Source organism: Saccostrea echinata, unplaced genomic scaffold (genome assembly GCF_033153115.1).
Source record: "Saccostrea echinata isolate AGI-Se365-2 ecotype Australia unplaced genomic scaffold, CSIRO_AGI_Sech_v1 ptg000022l, whole genome shotgun sequence".
NCBI classification, from domain to species: domain Eukaryota; kingdom Metazoa; phylum Mollusca; class Bivalvia; order Ostreida; family Ostreidae; genus Saccostrea; species Saccostrea echinata.
Genome location: NW_026889771.1, coordinates 17,044,284 through 17,064,254, shown reverse-complemented (window position 1 = coordinate 17,064,254; position 19,971 = coordinate 17,044,284). Strand labels below are relative to the sequence as shown.

The following is a 19,971-nucleotide window of genomic DNA, read 5'->3' as shown; positions in this document are numbered from 1 at the left end:
ACGTACGACGTCTCTATATGGGTGAAAAATTCTCGAATGGGACGTTAAACAATATACAATCAATCGAACCCATCCGATACCATACAGAGCAGTTAATGCCTGTGCTGATCATAATACCTGGATCTTTGTCACATGATGATGCCGATGAGTTCTGCAGGCGCTGGTGATGGACATAAAAGTGCCGAAAAATTATTGTTTTGTCATTCGCACCCGTAGCAAATTTGATTCAAAACAACATTCAGTACCAATTTTTCTCTATTTTTTAAGTGCTGTAATTTTCCGAAAACTTGCGATCGTATCGAGTTGCATACGTTAACACTCCCATATTGCGGAGCATTTGTAAAAAAAAAAAAAAAAAAAAAAGAAAGAAAGAAAAAAAAGAAGTAAAATTATGAATTTAATATCTGATTAAAATTGACGATAAAAGAGAGATACAGAACAGTACTCAAGCTCAAAGTTCATTTAAACTATACAAAATCGGGAGCAGAGCTAACACGGACCTCCAAAAGCATCAGAGGTGGGATCAGGTGCCATGGAGGAGTGAGCACCCCCTGCCGAAATGAATCGAATTATTAACGATAGTTAAGACATAATATAAACTTATTTTAAATTTTATTTATTCATAACTTTAATGCATGCTACCAATAAGGAATTATTCTACAGAAACAACAAAAATATCGCTTCATTTCCTCATGTACTGTACACTTTCTAACACAACCACAAATAGATTGGCCGCTGCTGCGACCGATAATAAAACAACTCAAATGTGTTTGTCTCTTGATTGGATGATCTAGCACGTGCAAATCCGGAAATATTAATTATTAAAACAAAAAAGTACAAATCTTTAACTATCCTAATAAATCAGATTCATTTTCAGGCCAATCTCGGTCCCTGTTTGGGTTTTGAGTTCTTTAGGGTAAATCGACGCACCGGTTGACCCGGAAGTGGAAAATGCATAGAGAGGCCATGTAAACAAATATCTGTCATTGGCCACGTTGGAGGTTAATACGTTGATCGTTTTATCTATATTTAATGATAATGTGGAATTGTAGGCAACAGATACATTGCATTTTACTTTTGTTAAAATGGCAACAGTCATTACATTACCCACTAAGGAACCTTTGATTCAAAAATCATTACTCCAACAGAGTGAAGAACCGACAGTAGATGAAACTTTGTTATATATATTAAAGACATTAATCAAGAGGTATAAAAAACAGATGAGTACAGAAGAAACATATACCGTTTCCGGGGAGATTCAACAGTATTTACCTGAAAGGAGCAAAGGATTGACCTTCACTGATCTACCGGTAAGTAAATCTTTAGTTCAACTATATTATATATATTACTACCTAAAAATTAAAAGAAAGATTTTAACTTAAGATTTTTGATTTCTGAGCAGTTAAGTCCATAGAATGAAAGAATTAAGCATCCTCTTTATTGAAATATACAGAATAAAGTATAAATTGATGCCCAAACAATGACATGGCACCCATGAGAGCTAAATCAAGAAAGACAACCTCTTTTTCAAACTTAAAGTGTTCATAATTTTCCCACATGTTCTGTTTTATATGGTGAAACATCCCACTACTAGTTATAACCTTATATGTTACAATTCAAGCATAAAAGATAAGCCTTTAGGTGTATTTTGGGGTTAAAAAAGATTATCTCTTCTAGGTCTATGTAAAGCTTCATGTGTTTTCAAGTTTGGATGCCATACAATTGTGTAGAATATCACGGGTTTCTAAAGAATGGTATACTTTGACTTCTGACAATCTCTTATGGGGTAAAATATTAGAAAGAGACATTCGCTTCTGGAATGTGATAGGACATCAAACCAATCCAGGCTTGTATATAGAAGTGCAGTCTGAATGGAGCAACAAAGAGATGCAAGTATAACTTTTACATAAATTTACATGTTTAGCTTTTAACAATTGCTTAATACATGTATTGTATTCTTCTTAACACAGTTGAACTTCATTATCTCAGACTTTGATATCTCAAATACCATGAAGGATATGTAAAAGTTAGTAAAAGATTTTTCCTTAGTCCCATGGGGGTTGAGATATAATGAGGTTCGATTGCATGTACAATGTATTTCAAGAAAGAAATGCAATCCTAAGCTCTATCAATAACCTTTTTTTTTTTTGCAGATACCTTCGATGTTCACCACAGATAAATTATCTTATGCGTGAAGACAATGCATTAATCAGCAGTTTAACAAACATGATTCGTTATTTTTTACCCAAAAAGACACCTAAAATAGCCATGTTTGGACCTGGTTTGGAATCGGGCACAAGTACTATTGTACCAAAAATTCTTTACACACAGTCAAAAAAGCTGGAAAGAGTAGGACTTGTTCCAGGCCAGTTTGATGGTAATTGTTACATATATTAATTGTTTCATTGGCTTAATCAAGGGAACTATTCTGATGGAAATTGTCTGCAGTCCATTTCTCTATAGGCTGACTCCAACATTACCTTCTCCAAAATCATAATGAATCAGTTTTAACCATACAAATGTACTTATTTTACAGCTTTGAGTTGATTAAGTTGCTAAAGTGCAACTTTTAATTAGGGAATATTGTAAAAATTGTGTTGGGTTCTTGAAAGTGATACTGGAGGGCGTTACATTATCCCTTGAATCCCACAGAATAGTGTGCATTTTTCCCATTTCAGTGATTGCTACCAGATTGTGTCTCAGAAGGATCAACTGCATGAATGCTTCTAGATAATTGTGTTCTCCTAAGATATATCAAAAGTAGGGGGGTGCCATGAAGAGTCAGGAAAACCTAGAAGTCTTACAGCAGTTGTTCGAGTTCTAGCCCCAGGATTGTCAAATCATGTCCTTCAGGGAAAGGGTTGGGTAACAGCTTTAGACTTTTAATTGGGAATATGTTGGGAAAAATGTATGTGGGGCCATTTTGGTATTTACTGCAAGTGATTTCACCTATCTGAAAAGGTGATATCACCTATTTAATTGGAGATATCGCATATTCATTTTTAGCTCTACTGGTCAGAGACCAGAAGAGCTTATGCGATAGTAAGGTGTCTGGCATCCGTCCGTCTGTCTGTCCATCTGTCTGTAAACAATTTTTCAAAATGCTACTCCTCCTACAGTTTTTATTAGCTCACCTGAGCTGAAAGCTCAAGTGAGCTTTTCTGATCACATTTTGTCTGTAGTCCGTCTGTCTGTCTGTCTGTCTGTCCGTCTGTCCGTCTGTCCGTCCGTCTGTAAACTTTTCACATTTTCGACTTCTTCTCCAGAACCACTGGGCCAATTTCAACCAAACTTGCCACAAAGCATCCTTGGGTGAAGGGGATTCAAGTTTGTTCAAATGAAGGACCACGCCCTCTTCCAAGGGGAGATAATTAAGAATTGGTGAAAATTTGGTGTCATCTTTTAAAAATCTTCTTCTCAAGAACCATTGAGCCAGAAAAGTTTATACTTATGTGAAACCTTCATTACATAGTGTAGATTCAAGTTTGTTCAAATCATGACCCCTGGGGGTAGGGTGGGGCCACAATGGGGGATCAAAGTTATACATAGGAATATATAGGGAAAATCTTTAATAATCTTCTTCTCAAGAACAACAAAGCCACAATTAGTCATATTGATATGGAATCATCCTCAGGTAGTGTAGATTTAAGTTTGTTCAAATCATGACCCCCGGGAGAAGGGTGGGGTCACAATGGGGGATCAAAGTTTTACATAGGAATATATAGGGAAAATCTTTAAAAATCTTCTTCTCAAGAACAACAAAGCCACAATTAGTCATATTGATATGGAATCATCCTCAGGTAGTGTAGATTCAAATTTGTTCAAATCATGACCCCTGGGGGTAGGGTGGGGCTACAATGGGGGATCAAATTTTTACATAGGAATATATAGGAAAATTCTTTAAAAATCTTCTTCCCAAGAACAACAAAGCCACAATTAGTCATATTGATATGGAATCATCCTCAGGTAGTGTAGATTCAAGTTTGTTCAAATCATGACCCCCGGGGGTAGGGTGGGGCCACAATGAGGGATCAAAGTTTTGTATAGGAATATATAGAAAAAAAATCTTCTTCTCAAGAACAACAGAGTCACAATTAGTCATATTGATATGGAATCATCCTCAAGTAGTGTAGATTCAAGTTTGTTCAAATCATGACCCCCAGGGGTAGGGTGGGGCCACAATGGGGATCAAAGTTTTACATAGGAATATATAGGGAAAATCTTAAAAAATCTTCTTCTCAAGAACAACAGAGCCACAATTAGTCATATTGATATGGAATCATCCTCAGGTAGTGTAGATTCAAGTTTGTTCAAATCATGAGCCCCGGGGGTAGGGTGGGGCCACAATGAGGGAACAAAGTTTTGTATAGGAATATATAGAAAAAAAATCTTCTTCTCAAGAACAACAGAGTCACAATTAGTCATATTGATATGGAATCTTCCCCAAATATTGTAGATTCAAGCTAGTGTAAGGCATCCTCCAGTGGTAGGGTGGGGCCATTATGGGGGATCAAAGTTTTACAATAGAACATATACAGAAAATATCTTTAAAAATCTTCTTCAATCTCAAGAACAACAAAGCCATGATCAGTCATATTGATATGGAAGCATCCTCAGGTAGTGTACAATCAAGTTTGTTCATATCATGACCCCCCCCCCCCCCCCCCCCCCAGGGTAGGGTGTTAGACATATTTAAAATTCTGTTTTAAAGAACAGCAAAATCATGATTAGTTATATGAAGATAGAAGCATCCTCAGAAGGTTTATATTCAATTTCATTCAAAACATGGCACCTTGGGGTAGGGTATGCCTAGAACAGGCGATCAAAGCTTTATATATGAATATATAGGAGAAATATAGGAGAAGAAATCTGCTGACGAAGAACAGCAGGGCCATATTGACTCAGGTGAGCGTTGTGGCCCATGGGCCTCTTGTTTGATTTCAATATAACTTGGCACACAAGTAGACTACACTAAGATACATAATTTAGCGCATCGGTTTTTGATTTTGATGAACAGTGTTGCCATGGTTACTAAAAATAGAAATTTCTGTGAAATTCATTTAAAACGCTACTCCTCTTACAGTTTTCATTTGATTTCAATATAACTTGGCCCACAAATAGATTACACAAAGATACATAATTCAGTGCATTGGTTTTTGATTTTGATGAACAGTGTTTGCCATGGTTACTTAAAATAGAAATTTCTGTAAAATACATTCAAAATGCTACTCCTCCTAGAGTTTTGCTTTAATTTAAATGTAACTTGGCATGCAAATAGACTACACTGAGATACATAATTGTCTTTATCAGTTTTTTTGATTTTGATGAATGATGTTGCCATGGTTACTAAAATCAAAATTTCTATTAAAAAACTTTTAAAAGGTTACTCTTCCTACAGTTTTAGTCTGATTGCAATAAATCTTGCCACAAAAAGAGACTAAACGAAGGATCATTACTCTATTTATTGCTGTTGCAAAGTTTCAAGTCCAAGTGCTACTTTTCTTTTCCTTTGTTATAAGTACAAACCAGTAGAGCTACAGTCTCATCAGAGACTTCTGGTTTGAATTGGTGATATCACCTATTCAAAAAGATGATATCACCTATTTTAATGGAGATATCACTTATTCATCTTTTGAACTGGTGATATCACCTATTTGAATAGATGAGGTAATATGTGACACTGTCTTTTTGAATTGAATTGGTGATATCCCCTATTCAAATAAGTGATATTATGTATTTGAATAGGTCATATCAATTTCATTAGGTGATATCACCTCTTTGAATAGGTAACAAGGGCCATAATTACTCAGGTGAGTGTTGAAACCCATGGGCTCCATTTTTTCATTTCTTTGAAATCTGACAAATAAGAAATTTATTTGGTTTTACCTTATACATTTATTATCCTACTGTTAAATTTCAATATTTTGCAATAAAGAAAAAATAACATTTTTTCCCTTATAAAATTTTAAAACTCTAGTTTGCAAGAGAGACAGAATAAAATCATATCATTTTACTGAATGTTTGTCATAGTAATGGAAGCCCTTTTTTTTTTATTTCTACCAGGAGTAGGATCAGGGTGGTGCTTAAAGATGCAAAATGGACAAGTATTCCAACTGTCAGTATTATATTCTGCTTCCAAAAAAGTTCGTTTGGAGAGGAGGAACAGACTCCAGAACAATAGCCTACTAGAAGTTAGGACAGCTGAAGATGGAGCAGAAACACTGGAACTAAAACCAGCGGTCAGAGATTTCTGTCGAACTGTGGACGCCTTCATCTATGTTGTCGATGCATCCCAAGGAAATAGTTTTGGTAAAACACATGAAACAATTTTTGAATGAAATTCATATCAAATGAGAAGTCTAAAATTTCATTGAAAATGCATGCATTAATGAAGCTTATATTAAGTGTTTGTGCATCATTTGATCCATTAATGCAAAAAGCATTTCTATTTGGTACATCAGTGAAAGAAGACAAAGCCGAGATGTTTGCCATGGTTAATGAGAGATGGTCAGCGACACATGTACCAATACTGGTGATGTCCTGTATCCCCACCCATCAGCAGCAGAGAGTACCCTGTGTGGACATTGTTCAGTCTCTAGAGATCTCAGCCATTAACAGACCATGGCAGGTAAATCACACACTGGGGTAACATCAAATTATCATTCATGACTCTTATTGATCTAATCATAAATTCTCTCTTACCCCCCTCTCTCTCTCTTGATTGAGATTTCATCTGCATTTCAGGGACAAAACAATCTTTAAAAATATGCAATAAAATTGTTTCTCTTTCTCTTAGGTACATGATATTGAAGTGGACACTTTAGATGGTGTTATTCCAAGCATCCAGTGGTTAGTGGAGCAGTCACAGAGACGATAATCAATTGTTTTTATTATAACTGTGTTTGGTATCCTAGAGATCGTTTCTAAATAGAAAAACTGTGTACTACAAATTTGCTGTATTTTGAAGTTGGAGCAAATTTTGATTGTCAGTTTTTGCAATTCACTGTTTTATACATATTTATCGAATTATTATTCAAATATATCGGTACTCTTTTCATAAATTTTGTAGAAAAAATTGACTACTTACCTGAAATACAGAATAAAATTTAAGATTAAAAACATGTAATTGTCTTACAACTGATACAGTCAAACTTTGTTATCTTGAACTTGATGGGGTCAAAATATGGCTGTGGGACATTTGTGTTTTCTTGGGGCAGCTTCTCTCATTGAGAATCACCAATGAAATTGGGGCTTTCATAAATTGATATGAAATAAACAGAAAATAAGCCGTTAACACATCAATGCACCTATTTAGTTGTTTGTCATCAAAATGTTGTTGGTTGCGAAATAAGAAAAACCATCAGGATTTGTAATTTCCCGGAAAGGCGTATACTCTTATAAATCAAATTTCAAATTAAGTTTGTCAGGGGTTCAAGGGCCAAGAGTTAACTCAGGACCCCTGATGCTGTGAATCAATTCACAAGTCTTAGAATGAGACACCCCCCCCCCTCCCCCCCCAAAAAGGGACTTCTTTCACTGTTCCAGTAGCATGTAGTTGGTCAGACAAGACATGCATTAAAAACCTTTATTTATAGCATAGATGGTTGTGGAATATGATACTATTACAGACACAATCAAGTAAATTTGTATCCAGATGTAGAAAATAACAGTTTTCTCTTTTTTAAAAACAGCCAAGTATTACAAAGGCCCTTAGGAAATGGGGAGGGGTAATTATTTCACCAGTACATGTATATACTTTACAATAGAAAACATAGCTAATTTACAGTTGCGCCCCCACAATAATTTTGCCACATATACTATACAGCAGAAAACAGGTACGCAGATTTTCAAAGAAATAATAATAATGCACCTTCACTATATAATCATTAAAGCCCCCATCCTCCCAACACAAACACGAAAATCCCTGACCCTGGGCCCACAAATTTCAACTTTGGAAGAGACACCCTTGCTTATTAAAACCATGCAACCAAGTTTATCTGCTAAAGATCATTAAAACCATGCAACCAAGTTTATCTGCTAAAGAGAAGTAGGTTTTTAACGCAATTCACTATATGATCATTACCGCTCCAGAACCCCCTAACCCTGGGGCCATAAATTTCACAATTTTGGTAAAGGGATCAATGCTTACTACAATAATTCCAACAGTATGGCTGCTTGATGGCCAGGAGTAAAGAAGATTTTTAAAGATACTCTAATTTCCTAACTCCAATGCTTTTAGCCTCAGGCCCTAGGGGGTGGGGGTGGGGTGGGGGGTGAAAATCATAATTTTGTACCCCTTCACCCATTGATGCTATATGCCAAAACTGGTTGAAATTGGTTCAGTGGTTCAAGAGAAGAGGCTGAAAATGTTCAAAAAGTTTACACATTATGGACAAAAACAGATAGCAAAAGATCATCAAGTGACCTAAAATGTACCTTTTAAGTTAATATTTGTAATGTAGACTTGTAAATAAGATGAATAGAAATGAGACAAAAATACCTTATTTTTGTACATTCAATGTTAACCAATTACATGTAGGTAGAGAGGTCAGTAGTATAGGGAATTTACAAGTTTATTTGTTATGTGCATGTTGTCATTAGTTTGGTGATGGTGATAAAGTTTACATGTAGGCAAATAAATAAAACTGAACTTATAGCTAAAATGCATGCAATTGTAGCACACCCTGTGGGGCAAAATTTGACAGACATGATCTTTTTATAAGCTTGACAACTTTTAAAAGGGGATAGTCTTTTATTCAAATGAGTTATCTGTATTGTCAGAAGGTCCATGAACCTTAATTGTTTTCTAAACATTAGTATCAAAATCTTACATATATCTACACTTTATGCACAGCATCTCAGAGTAATTTTTTAATCTTTTTAGCACTTTAAAAAAATTCTTTAATAATGATGATAATGGTAAACATTTTCACTTAGTACTAGGATTGAACTTTTGTATCTTGAACTCTGATATCTCAAATACCATGAATATGTTAATGTGATTTTGAAGTCCAAAACACTTTTTCTTGATGTATTTTAAACTTGAATTGTTTTAAAATATGACATAAAATGAATTACAATTTGAAACATTACCCAGAAACATAATTTCTGGTCATCAGGTATCTATAATCTGTATTTTGAACCAAAAACTGAGGATAAATGCGGAATTTTCATACTACTAAACAGCTCTGTGAACAGTGATCAATCTCAAAAAAATCTACAAACAATGCCTAAGAGGAGTAAGGAATATTTCATATTCAAATCAAGTATGAAAACAAAGGCTGAACAATTGTTATGAAACACATCAGCCAAATTAAAACCCAATGATAGGTAATATTTGCTAACAAGGTCATTATAATGACCATAGAATTTACGAAATGCTGACTTTTAATGTGATTTTGAAATCCCTGTAACATCAACTTATTTATCAGTAGCCCATCTCAGTTTAAAAATTGATTGTACTCAGAGCATGTTCTTGAGTACTGAATAAGGTGGGACACATAAACACCATGTACAGGTGATAGCAGAATATTACTACATAAAGAAGAAGAATTGATGATGGAAAAGCTGAAGTCATCTCATTTGTCATACAATTTTGTTGTTTAGTTGGCCCTAATCATCTATAGTAAGTAAAATCTAGTCCTACAAATATGAAACTGTTTTGGCAGGCTCTGTTGTATCTTTAGAGTTTACTAGGATATACTGAGCTTAAGGCCACAGCTTTTCTTTCTTCTCATGTAGAAGTTTTTGAATAAACTAGAAAACTGACCAGTCAGCAAGGGCCCCGCCGAGGGGTAGAAATATAAGAGTGCAGCTTACAGAATAAGAATTGATTACAAAAATTTAAAAATATATGAAGAAGAATATGCAATAACAACTGTATTTATAAAATTAAAATTTCAAGATAATTCCTAAATATCCAACAACCTGTAAAGAGTATCCCTGTATTTACATAAGGCAGTAAAACACATCATATCTATAATAACTCAGTTAAATGTATATTCAAACAAGAATAAAGCATGTGTTTTCAAATATCACCCAGGCTTGACCTTAACTTCAAAACAAACATCAGTTGCAGACAAAGGTTAATTTATCTTAAAGTGGCAAATAAAGATAAGCCTGGAAAATTTTCTGCCCAAGACAAGATAATTAATCCCAAGGGATTAATTGTACTGCTCTCTTATCCTTTTCTTCCAAGTTTACAATAAGAACTCTTTCAGTAATGATAGAATTAGTTTATTATTCAGGACTACCCGTTAAAATTAATAGTATTCTTGAATTTACAATGGCAGGCAAAAAAAAAAAATAAAATGAATAAATAAATAAAAACAAAAAAAATAAAAAAAAAAACATCTTTATGTATATCTTGTTTTTAGAATTCAATAAAATCATAACTCATTGTATATTTTACCAATATAAAGTATGAACATTATTTAAATCCACATTTCAGAGAATGTAAACAACATTCAGATTTGACCTTAACTTCAAAATAAACTTCATTTGCAGACAGAGGTGTTAATTAATCTCAATTTGACAGAAACAGATAATGCTTTGGATTTTCTTCAAGAGGAAAGTTAATTAATCCCATGGGACTAGTTGCAGCTTTCATAGTTTACAATTGGAACATTCTCAGCAGTTATCTCTCTTTGCCCTGGCATTCATTCTAATGTAAAGTTAAGGAATCTACCCCACCACCCCAGCTCCAAACTGGATGACATAGAAAACCAAACTTAGCATCAAAATATGTCTTACTGCCTCTTCAACCAACATACCAAATTTGAACTTAATTGGTCAACTACAAAAAAAGTTATTAGAAAAAAACAGGAAATTTGTGGACGGAAGAATGACAGACGGACAGACAGACAGACGGACAGACAGACAGAGTGATTACTATAGGGCACCTTGCGGGGCCCTAATTATTTCAAGAACTGTAGATCACCAAATTTCCATGTCACCTTATTTTCCCAAAAAAGATGTGGTATTTATTAGCAAGACAAAATTTTAAAGAATTTTGGTTATTGTTCATTATAATCCTTATTAATAAGAAGAGGCCCATGGGCCACAACGCTCACCTGAGTAATTTTGGCCTTGCTGTTTTTCAACTGATTCCCCCCCCCCCCTTATAGTACTTATTGTGGCCCCGCCCTACCCCAGGGGTCATGATTTGAACATTTAGAATCTACATTACCCAAGAATGCTTCCACCTAAGTTTCAGCTTTTCTAGCCCAGTGGTTCTTTAGAAGATTTTTACTACTTGTACATATTTCAATGTAAAACTTGGATTCCCTATTGTGGCCCCGCCCTACCCCTGGAGGTCATGATTTGAACAATTTAGAATCTACACTACCCCAGGATGTTTCTACATAAGTTTCAGCTTTTCTGGTCCAGCGGTTCTTAAGAAAAAGATTTTTAAAGATTTTTTCTACAAATTTCAATGTAAAACTTGGATTCCCTATTGTGGCCCCGCCCTACCCCCCGGGGTCATGATTTGAACAATTTAGAATCTACACTACCCCAGGATGTTTCTACATAAGTTTCAGCTTTTCCAGCCCAGTGGTTCTTGAGAAGAAGATTTTTAAAGATTTTTTCTACATATTTTAATGTAAAACTTGGATTTCCTATTGTGGCCCCGCCCTACCCCCCGGGGTCATGATTTGAACAATTTAGAATCTACACTTCCCAAGGATGCTTCCACATAAGTTTCAGCCTTATTGGCCCAGTGGTTCTTGAGAAGAAGATTTTTTAATAACCCCACCCAATTTTTGTCTTTTCTTGATTATCTCCCCTTTGAAGGGGGCTTGGCCCTTCATTTTAACAATTTAAACTCCCCTTCACCCAAGGATGCTTTGTACCAAGTTTGATTAAAATTGGCCCAGTGGTTCTTGAGAAGAAGTTGAAAATGTGAAAAGTTTACAGACGGACGGACGGACGGTCAGACGGATGGACGGACGGACGGACGATGGACAATGGGTGATCAGAATAGCTCACTTGAGCTTTCAGCTCAGGTGAGCTAAAAATAAATGCAAAATAAATTTTTCGCTAGCAGACAACCTAGCATAATTATGCAAAATAAAGTTCTCATGAAGCAATTTAGGCATGACTCAAAAGTGTACTGAAATACATGCTGTCATAAAAACATGAAACTGAGAGACAATAGACCAAAGCTGAAGTGAAAACCTTTTATTCTCTCTGGATCAATGTACTGAACATAAATATTCCTTACATCAAATGTAATCCATGCCCTCAATATCTCGGAATAGATTTTGTCTCTGTTTTCTTTCAGTAGTTTATGTACAACATCAAACTCTGATAACACCCTATCCTGAATTTAGTAATCTCTTAATATTACAGAACCCTAATCAAAACACACATGCAGTTATATCATGTCATGGTGGAACAGTTGTCATTTGTTAGTGGGTTTTTTTTTTGTTTTTCAGTATCTTTGTTTTCAAAACAATAAAACAGTAGTTAAATAACTTTTTCCACTGCATGGAATATTGTTCTACATCATTTTTTGGATACTCTGGCAAATTAAAATTTTTTAGAGCACTTTTGTTTGCATATCAATTGTCACTGATAAATGTAACTGCATGGGTTTTGTGGTTTACATATAGAGCTTGAATGATTTGTACTCAGAAAAATCAATCTTTTTTCAGAGAAAAGTACATCTTTTTGTTGATAATATTCTTCTCAGGCTGAATCTTTTTGAGGTACTTTGTCAGTGTGCTTGTCATTTCTTCTTTGCTCATGTTGACCTTCTTGGACTTGAATTTTTTTAACAGTTCTTTTGCTGTCATTGGTTTTCTCATCAAGTACCTACGAATGGCCTCTTCTGTGATTCCAGCACTGTCAAACAGTTTAAATAATAATTATTCCAGCACTGTCAACCAGTTTAAATAATAATTATTCTACTACTGGCAAACAGTTTAAATAATAATTATTCTACTTTGGGCAAAAACAGGAAAGAAAAAACTGGAAATATGTCCATAGGTCATGAATGCCCTACCTAAGGTTAATTATGAATGCAACATGAAAAAGAAATGTACCTTGCTTCTTTGTTTAAGAGTAGAGTAATTGAGGAATAGTAAGGTTAAGGTCACGGGGAAGGTTAAGGTCAGAAATCTATGACAGTTGAAAATTTTTCACAAATTTGTATTATGCATGAATTTTCTGAAAATATTTTGACAATTTCTTTGAAACTGAGTTTACAACACAGCAGTAAAGTCAAAGCTCACAGGGAAGGTCAAGTTTAAAAATATAGACACAGCGATAAGTTCTCAACAATATGTATCAGTACATGTGTTAAAATAAAAAAAGACTTTAATAGTCTCCTTGAAATTGAGCTAACACAAATCTAAGAATATTAAGGTCAATGTCATAGAGAATTCAAGGTAAAAAAACATAGGTAATCAAAGATTACGAAGCTCACCTCGACGAATGTTATCTATAAGTAAGGCAAATTTCACATCATATTTTTTTTCTAGTTAGGGTACATACCAAGATCAGTATCCATGCAAGTTTGGTTTGAGCAGGACTTATAGTTACTTGGAAATAGACCTGCTCAAAAAACAATGTTTTGGAAAATGTAAGTCAGATTCAGAATCCAAAGAAAGTCTGGAAGTGTCCATCCCTAGATACATCATCCATGCTAATTTGCTTAAAATATGGCTAAAATTCACTCATGTGGAAAATCTAGGTCAGATCCAGCATCCGAAGCAGGTTGGTTAGTGTACATCCCTAGATGCATCATCCATGCACATTTGGTCCAAGTAGGGCTTATAGTTATTTGGGAATGGAACTGCTCCAAAATCTAAACCTTGTCTCACATGTGGAAAATCTAGCTCAGATCCAGCATCGGAAGCAATTGTGTAGTGTCCATCCCTGGATGCATCATCCACACAAGTTTGCTCTAGGTAGGGCTTATAGTTACCTGGGAACGGACCTGCTCCAAAAACTTTAACCTAGTCACTAATCTGGAAAATCTAGGTCAGATCCAGCATCCGAAGAAAGTGTGGTAATGTCCATCCCTAGATGCATCGTCCAAGCAAGTTTGGTCCAGGTAGGGCTTATAGTTACTTGGGAATGGACCTGCTTCAAAAACTTTAAGCTAGTCACTCATCTGGAAAATCTAGGTCAGATCCAGCATCCGAAGCAAGTGTGGTAGTGTCCATCCCTAGATGCATCATCCATGCAAGTTTGGTCCAGGTAGGGCTTATAGTTACTTGGGAATGGACAAGCTCCAAAAACTTTAACCTGGTCACTCATCTGAAAAACCTAAGTCAGATCCAGCATCCGAAGCAAGTTTGGTAGTGTTCATCACTAGATGCATCATCCATGCAAGTTTAGTCCAGGTAGGGCTTATAGTTACTTGGGAATGGACCTGCTTCAAAAACTTTAACCTAGGCACTAATCTGAAAAATCTATTTCAGATCCAGCATCCAAAGCAGGTGTGGTAGTGTCCATCCCTAGATACATCATCCATGTAAGTTTGGTATAGGTAGGGCTTACAGTTACTTGGGAATGGACCTGCTCCAAAAACTTTAACCTGGTCAATCATCTGGAAAAACTAGGTCAGTTCCAGCATCCGAAGCAAGGTTGGTAGTGTTCATCCCTAGATGCATCGTCCATGCAAGTTTAGTCCAGGAAGGGCTTATAGTTACTTGGGAAAGAACCTGCTCCAAAAACTTTAACCTGGTCACTCATCTGGAAAATCTAGGTCAGATCCAGCATCCGAAGCAAGTGTGGTAGTGTCCATCCCTAAATGCATCATCCATGCAAGTTTTGTCCAGGTAGGACTTATAGTTATTTGGGAATGGACCTGCTCCAAAAACTTTAACCTGGTCACTCATCTGGAAAATCTAGGTCAGATCCAGCATCTGAAGCAGGCCTGGTAGTGTCCATCCCTAGATGCATCATCCATGCAAGTTTGGTCCAGATAGGGCTTATAGTTACTTGGGAATGGGACTTGCTCCTAAAACTTTAACCAGGACACTGACGCTAACGCCAACGCCAGGGGTATAGCATAAGCTCATCTCGACTTCGCCGAGGTGAGCTAAAAATTATTAATTTGTATCAACATATGAAGTTTGATAAATATATCCCTGTATAGCATCTTTGAAACTAAGCAAAATGCAAATGTAAGAAAAGTGTAGTCAAGGTCCTTTGGGCCACAGTTTGAATCTAATTATGGATGTTTCAGGAGCGCGATGTTTCGGGACCCCGACATTTCGGGACCTGACAACACATTTCGGGACTTGGGCCAACATGTTTCGGGACTTGGATTAACACGTTTTGGGACTTGAAATAAATTGTTTGAAGAATGAATTCATATTATTTAGTACGTGTTTAGCATGATATATATAAGAATTTTAGTAGGCCTATAACACATTGAAATATAATGTCGGCATGAAAAAAATGTCGAACGAATGCAGTACGGTAGTTGGTCAAAATATGTTCCACAAGACTGAGGTACTTCGAACTCTTGAAGAATTTGAATGCTCAATAGTTAGTCAACTTTTTCCTTCAAATAAAGTATTTAGATTTATAAAAACTTATTGAAGTATTTAAATCAGCATTATTAATTTTTATTAAGGTATATTTTTTACATATATCCTATGCTTTGAAATGTGATTGGCAAGGAAAGGAGCTTATAGTCAATATTTTAATCAAATACACGAACATGAAATTATCAAGGTCAATTTTGAAATTTTACAATACAGAAATACACGTGTGGGAATTTATCAAATGTATATATTCCTGATAATTTTTTTTTATTTGTAAGAAAAAATAATCATGTAAAATGCATTTTAATCTCGATTTTCAAGCTTGGGTGAGTAATACATGTATTGTCATCCGTTTTCAAAACTTAATTCCGACTGACATTATAATATAGAGTAAAATACAATGTAAAATAAATATACAAGGGTTGTCCAAGAAAAATTTTAACTTTTAAAATATTTTATAAACTACCTGACCAAAATTATTTCCAATATCTCACTAACTACTATATCAAAAGTTCATTTCAGCTGGTTTATTCCTAAATTCTGCATACTTAATTAATTAAAAAAAATCTTTTATAAAAAAAAAAAAAATACGTATTTACTGGAAGCACAAAACATCTTTAATTGTAAAATTAAGGTTATTCTAAGCATTTGAGAGAAACCAATTTGAATATGTTTTTAAAACATTTTCTGGCTCATTATAACATTAAAAAAATATTTTAAAAATGTTTTCAAAGATATTATGGTATTATTTCTAAGATACATTTCATGGAAATGTTTTACAAATGACACTATAAATATGTCTAATCTGCAAATATTCATGTTTTGTTGTGAAAATGTTTAAAAGACATTATAGATTTTTTTTTTTTTAAAAATGATTCGGTCACTAGGTAACTTGAATTTCAAATTTCCACTTGGCCACATTAAAATAGATAAAGCTATATAATGAAATTTAAAATGTTTTAAGCATTTTTAAAGTGTGTCACTTTTGACATTAGTTATATCAAGAATTTTAAGCAAAAACTAAAAGCTGACGAGTGATATACCTTAAAACAGTATCATACAAAATGATGTTATTATATATAATAACTAGGGATGGCAACAAATATTCCAACATTCGAATATTCATTTGATGAGTTGATATTTGAATATGAATTTAAGATTCGAATATTCGGTGTTTTTCAGATTTCATAAAAAGAAGTGCTGTGATTGATAAATTTTGCTAAGAACAGTGCTGGGATTATCCCTGTTTAATTTACTAGCGATTAATTTTGATCGCCTGATTTCTTTCACTATTTTCTTCTCTTATATAGATCTACTAAATTACATGTATTTTGTTTTGAGTAAGGTGTTAAAGAATTGTACAAGAATGCTTTATGTATAATACAAAAGGTACTTTCATAGTTTTTTTTAAACTAGATATGATCAGATCTAGAATCAAGGACAACAAAAGGAAAACCTTCTTAGAAAGTCTAAAAGATGTAAAGAGTATACTTATCAAAACAAATTTAATTGATCACTGAATGAATGTCTGATAGAAATAGGCTGTAATTAATATTGTAAAGGGCTCAATTTCAGAATAAATGTGTAAATTACTTGATTACGTGTATTTCGGGTTGTACATAATCCTGAATTTTATATTCATTATCGAGAATTTAGTTAATTACCTACGAAAATTGTCTATGGAAATATTTGTTTATATTTTAAAAACATTGTATCAAAGATTATAATCATATCTCCTATAAGGCAGATAATTGTAATTTATTACACATAATGAAATCTGAATAGTATACCGTTGCCTTTGGTAAGACGACTGGTTCCTCAGTTGGAGCTACTATAAATACACGTTTTAGTTTATAAAATTATACTTTTCTACATTTAAATCAATTATTTATTTCAAACATTGACAAATATCAAATGGAATTTCTTATTGTATACCTACAAAAGTCTTCATACAATTTTACTTCCAATATAAGTATACCTATGCTTAACCTTTCAAGAGATAGGATGATGCATATTTAAAATAAACAGATTTTATTTATTTTATCGAATATTTGAATACTTTCATTGAATATTCGAATATGAATTATTGACAAAATTGACATCCCTAATAATAACATTTGAAAAACCAGAAGTCTCTGATGAGACTGTAGCTCTACTGGTCTGTACGTATAACAAAGGAAAAGTAGTACTTGGATTTGAAACTGCGCAACGTGCAACAATAAATAGAATTCTGTATCTAAATGTAGTCTACTTCTGTGCCAAGTTACATTGAAATCAAACGAAAACTGTAAGAGGAGTAGCGTTTTGAAGAAATTTCTATTTTTAGTAACCATGACAACACCATTCACTGAAATAAAAAACCGAAATACATATTATGTATTGTAGTGTATTCTAATTGTGTGCCAAATTAAATTGAAATCAGACCAAAATGTTTTAAAGGAATTTCACAGAAATATCTAGTTTTAGTGACCATGGCAACACCGTTCATCAAAATCGAAAACTGATGCACTAAATTATGTATCATTGTACAGTCTACTTGTGAGCCAAGTTATATTGAAATCAGACCAAAACTGTAGGAGTAGCGTTTTGAAAAATTGTTTACAGACAGATGGATAGACAGACAGCTAGACAGACAGACGGACGGATGACGGACACCTTACTATCGCATAAGCTCTTCTGGTCTCTGACCAGTAGAGCTAACAAGAGGCCCATGGGCCACATCGCTCACCTGAGCACATTGGCTAGGCAAAAGCACAAGCACAAATCAGTTCAGTATTGAAAAGATTACCCGGGGAGGGGGGGGCTTGAATTTAAACTACCTGATGATGCTTCCATGTCAATATAATAAATGACTTTGTTGTTCTTAAGAAGATTTTAAAAAAATTTCCCATATATTCCTTTGTAAAAATTTGATCCCCCATTGTGGCTCCACCCTATCCCAGGAGTCATCGTTTGAACAAACTTGAATCTTCACTACCTGAGGATGCTTCCATATCAATATGACTAAACATAGCTTTTCTGCTCTTGAGAAGAAATATTGTTTCTATATGTTCTATGTAAAACTTTAGACCCCCTATTGGGCCCCACTCTTCCCCCGGGGGTCATCATTTGAACAAAATTGAATTTACACTACCTGAGGATGCTTTCATATCAAAATGACTAAACATGATTTTCAGTTCTTGAGAAGATATTTTCCTGTATGTTCCTATGTAAAATTTTTGATCCCCCATTGTGGCCCGACCCTATCCCCGGGGGTCATCATTATAACAAACTTGAATCTACACTACCTGAGAATGCTTCAATATCAAAATGACTAATCATGGCTTTGCAGTTCTTCAGAAGTAGATATTTTCCTATATATTTCTATTTAAGACTTTGATCCTCCATTGTGGCCCCACCCAACCCCCGGGGGTCATGATTTGAACAAAATAGAATCTGCACTACCTGAGGATGCTTCCACATAAATATGATCACAGACAGGGGTGCAACGATACACTAACCTCATGATACGATACGTATCACGGTATTCAGTTCACGATACAATACGTATCATGATACATGACAAGGTTAAAAAGTCTTTCAAGTTTGTCATCATATTTTTTTTAAACTTGACAGGGTTATACAAAATGTTCATATTTTTAAATAATAATTAAAATTACATTTTGATAAATTGAATTGGATTGTTAGGTAGATCTTTGAGTTGGGACAACATTCTAAACCAATGATGAATATTTACAGGGAACTACAGGGATCTTTCCTAATAATCTTCCTTTTAAATTGGAATGAAAAAGGAAGACATTCATTCTTTTATTCCTTTTATTTACGTAGAAAACCAGTTGTCATATCTCTCATGTTAATACGTTTTAGTCAACAAGACAGCGAATTTTCATCGAAATACACACGTGATGAAATATCGTGTATTACCAAAGAATACGTTTAGATCTAAAGGGTTTAGCATTTGTCTTAACATCTATAACTTATAATCACAGTAAGTCCTTCTCCGTGTTAAATCTGAGGTCTGTAAGATGCTGGAGATGAGTTTAACTGCCGTAAATGCGTTATCGGCGACCTCACGTTTTGCTCGGAAGCCATTTTGAAATAGTAATGAAGGAAATAAAACGGACAGAAGGGAATTCTGGACCGATTGAATCGAACCGCGATATCAGTTAGCTTATCGTGAATTGAACCGTGGAAAAATATACCGCGATATACCGCCAAACGGTTTATCGTTGCACCCTTAATCACAGAGTTGTGGAAAACTGCCGGTCATGCCGGCAAAACCAGCAAAAAATGTGTGTGACCGGTAAAAATGCTATTGATGTCGGTCCAAATGACCGACCCCTTTTTTTGGTTAATTTTTTTTTTGTTTTTTCCATTTATCATCGGCGCACTTCCCAGCTTAATTATCGTACCTTATATGCAATTGCGTAATACTTTTTCTTTACACGAGATCTAGGCTATAAATGAA

The 19,971-nt window shown here is 34.6% G+C and overlaps 2 protein-coding genes across 2 annotated transcripts in view; one reads left to right on the top strand and one right to left on the bottom strand.

Moving 5' to 3' along the window:
* Positions 1-982: 982 nt before the first annotated feature.
* Positions 983-7,119, top strand: LOC133190565 (F-box only protein 4-like). The gene is made up of 6 exons (XM_061326259.1): positions 983-1,310; positions 1,678-1,889; positions 2,154-2,377; positions 6,064-6,309; positions 6,462-6,628; positions 6,797-7,119. Exons 1-6 carry the CDS (start codon positions 1,086-1,088, stop codon positions 6,875-6,877), a joined length of 1,155 nt encoding a protein of 384 aa, XP_061182243.1. The 5' UTR covers positions 983-1,085; the 3' UTR covers positions 6,878-7,119.
* A 5,046-nt stretch (positions 7,120-12,165) lies between these two features.
* LOC133190569 (general transcription factor IIF subunit 1-like) overlaps positions 12,166-19,971 on the bottom strand; it is a 48,714-nt gene continuing 40,908 nt past the window's right edge. The window contains exon 13 of the mRNA XM_061326271.1: positions 12,166-12,846. Within this exon, the coding sequence (XP_061182255.1) occupies positions 12,642-12,846 (205 nt within the window). The 3' untranslated portion in view covers positions 12,166-12,641. The remainder of the gene's footprint in view (positions 12,847-19,971) is intronic.

Excerpts from the sequence above, each read along its gene's own strand:
- LOC133190565 (XM_061326259.1), top strand. The coding sequence starts at position 1,086 with ATGGCAACAGTCATTACATTACCCACTAAGGAACCTTTGATTCAAAAA. Across the intron at positions 1,311-1,677 it reads TGACCTTCACTGATCTACCG|GTCTATGTAAAGCTTCATGT; the intron begins GTAAGTAAATCT and ends TATCTCTTCTAG. Across the intron at positions 2,378-6,063 it reads TGTTCCAGGCCAGTTTGATG|GAGTAGGATCAGGGTGGTGC; the intron begins GTAATTGTTACA and ends TATTTCTACCAG.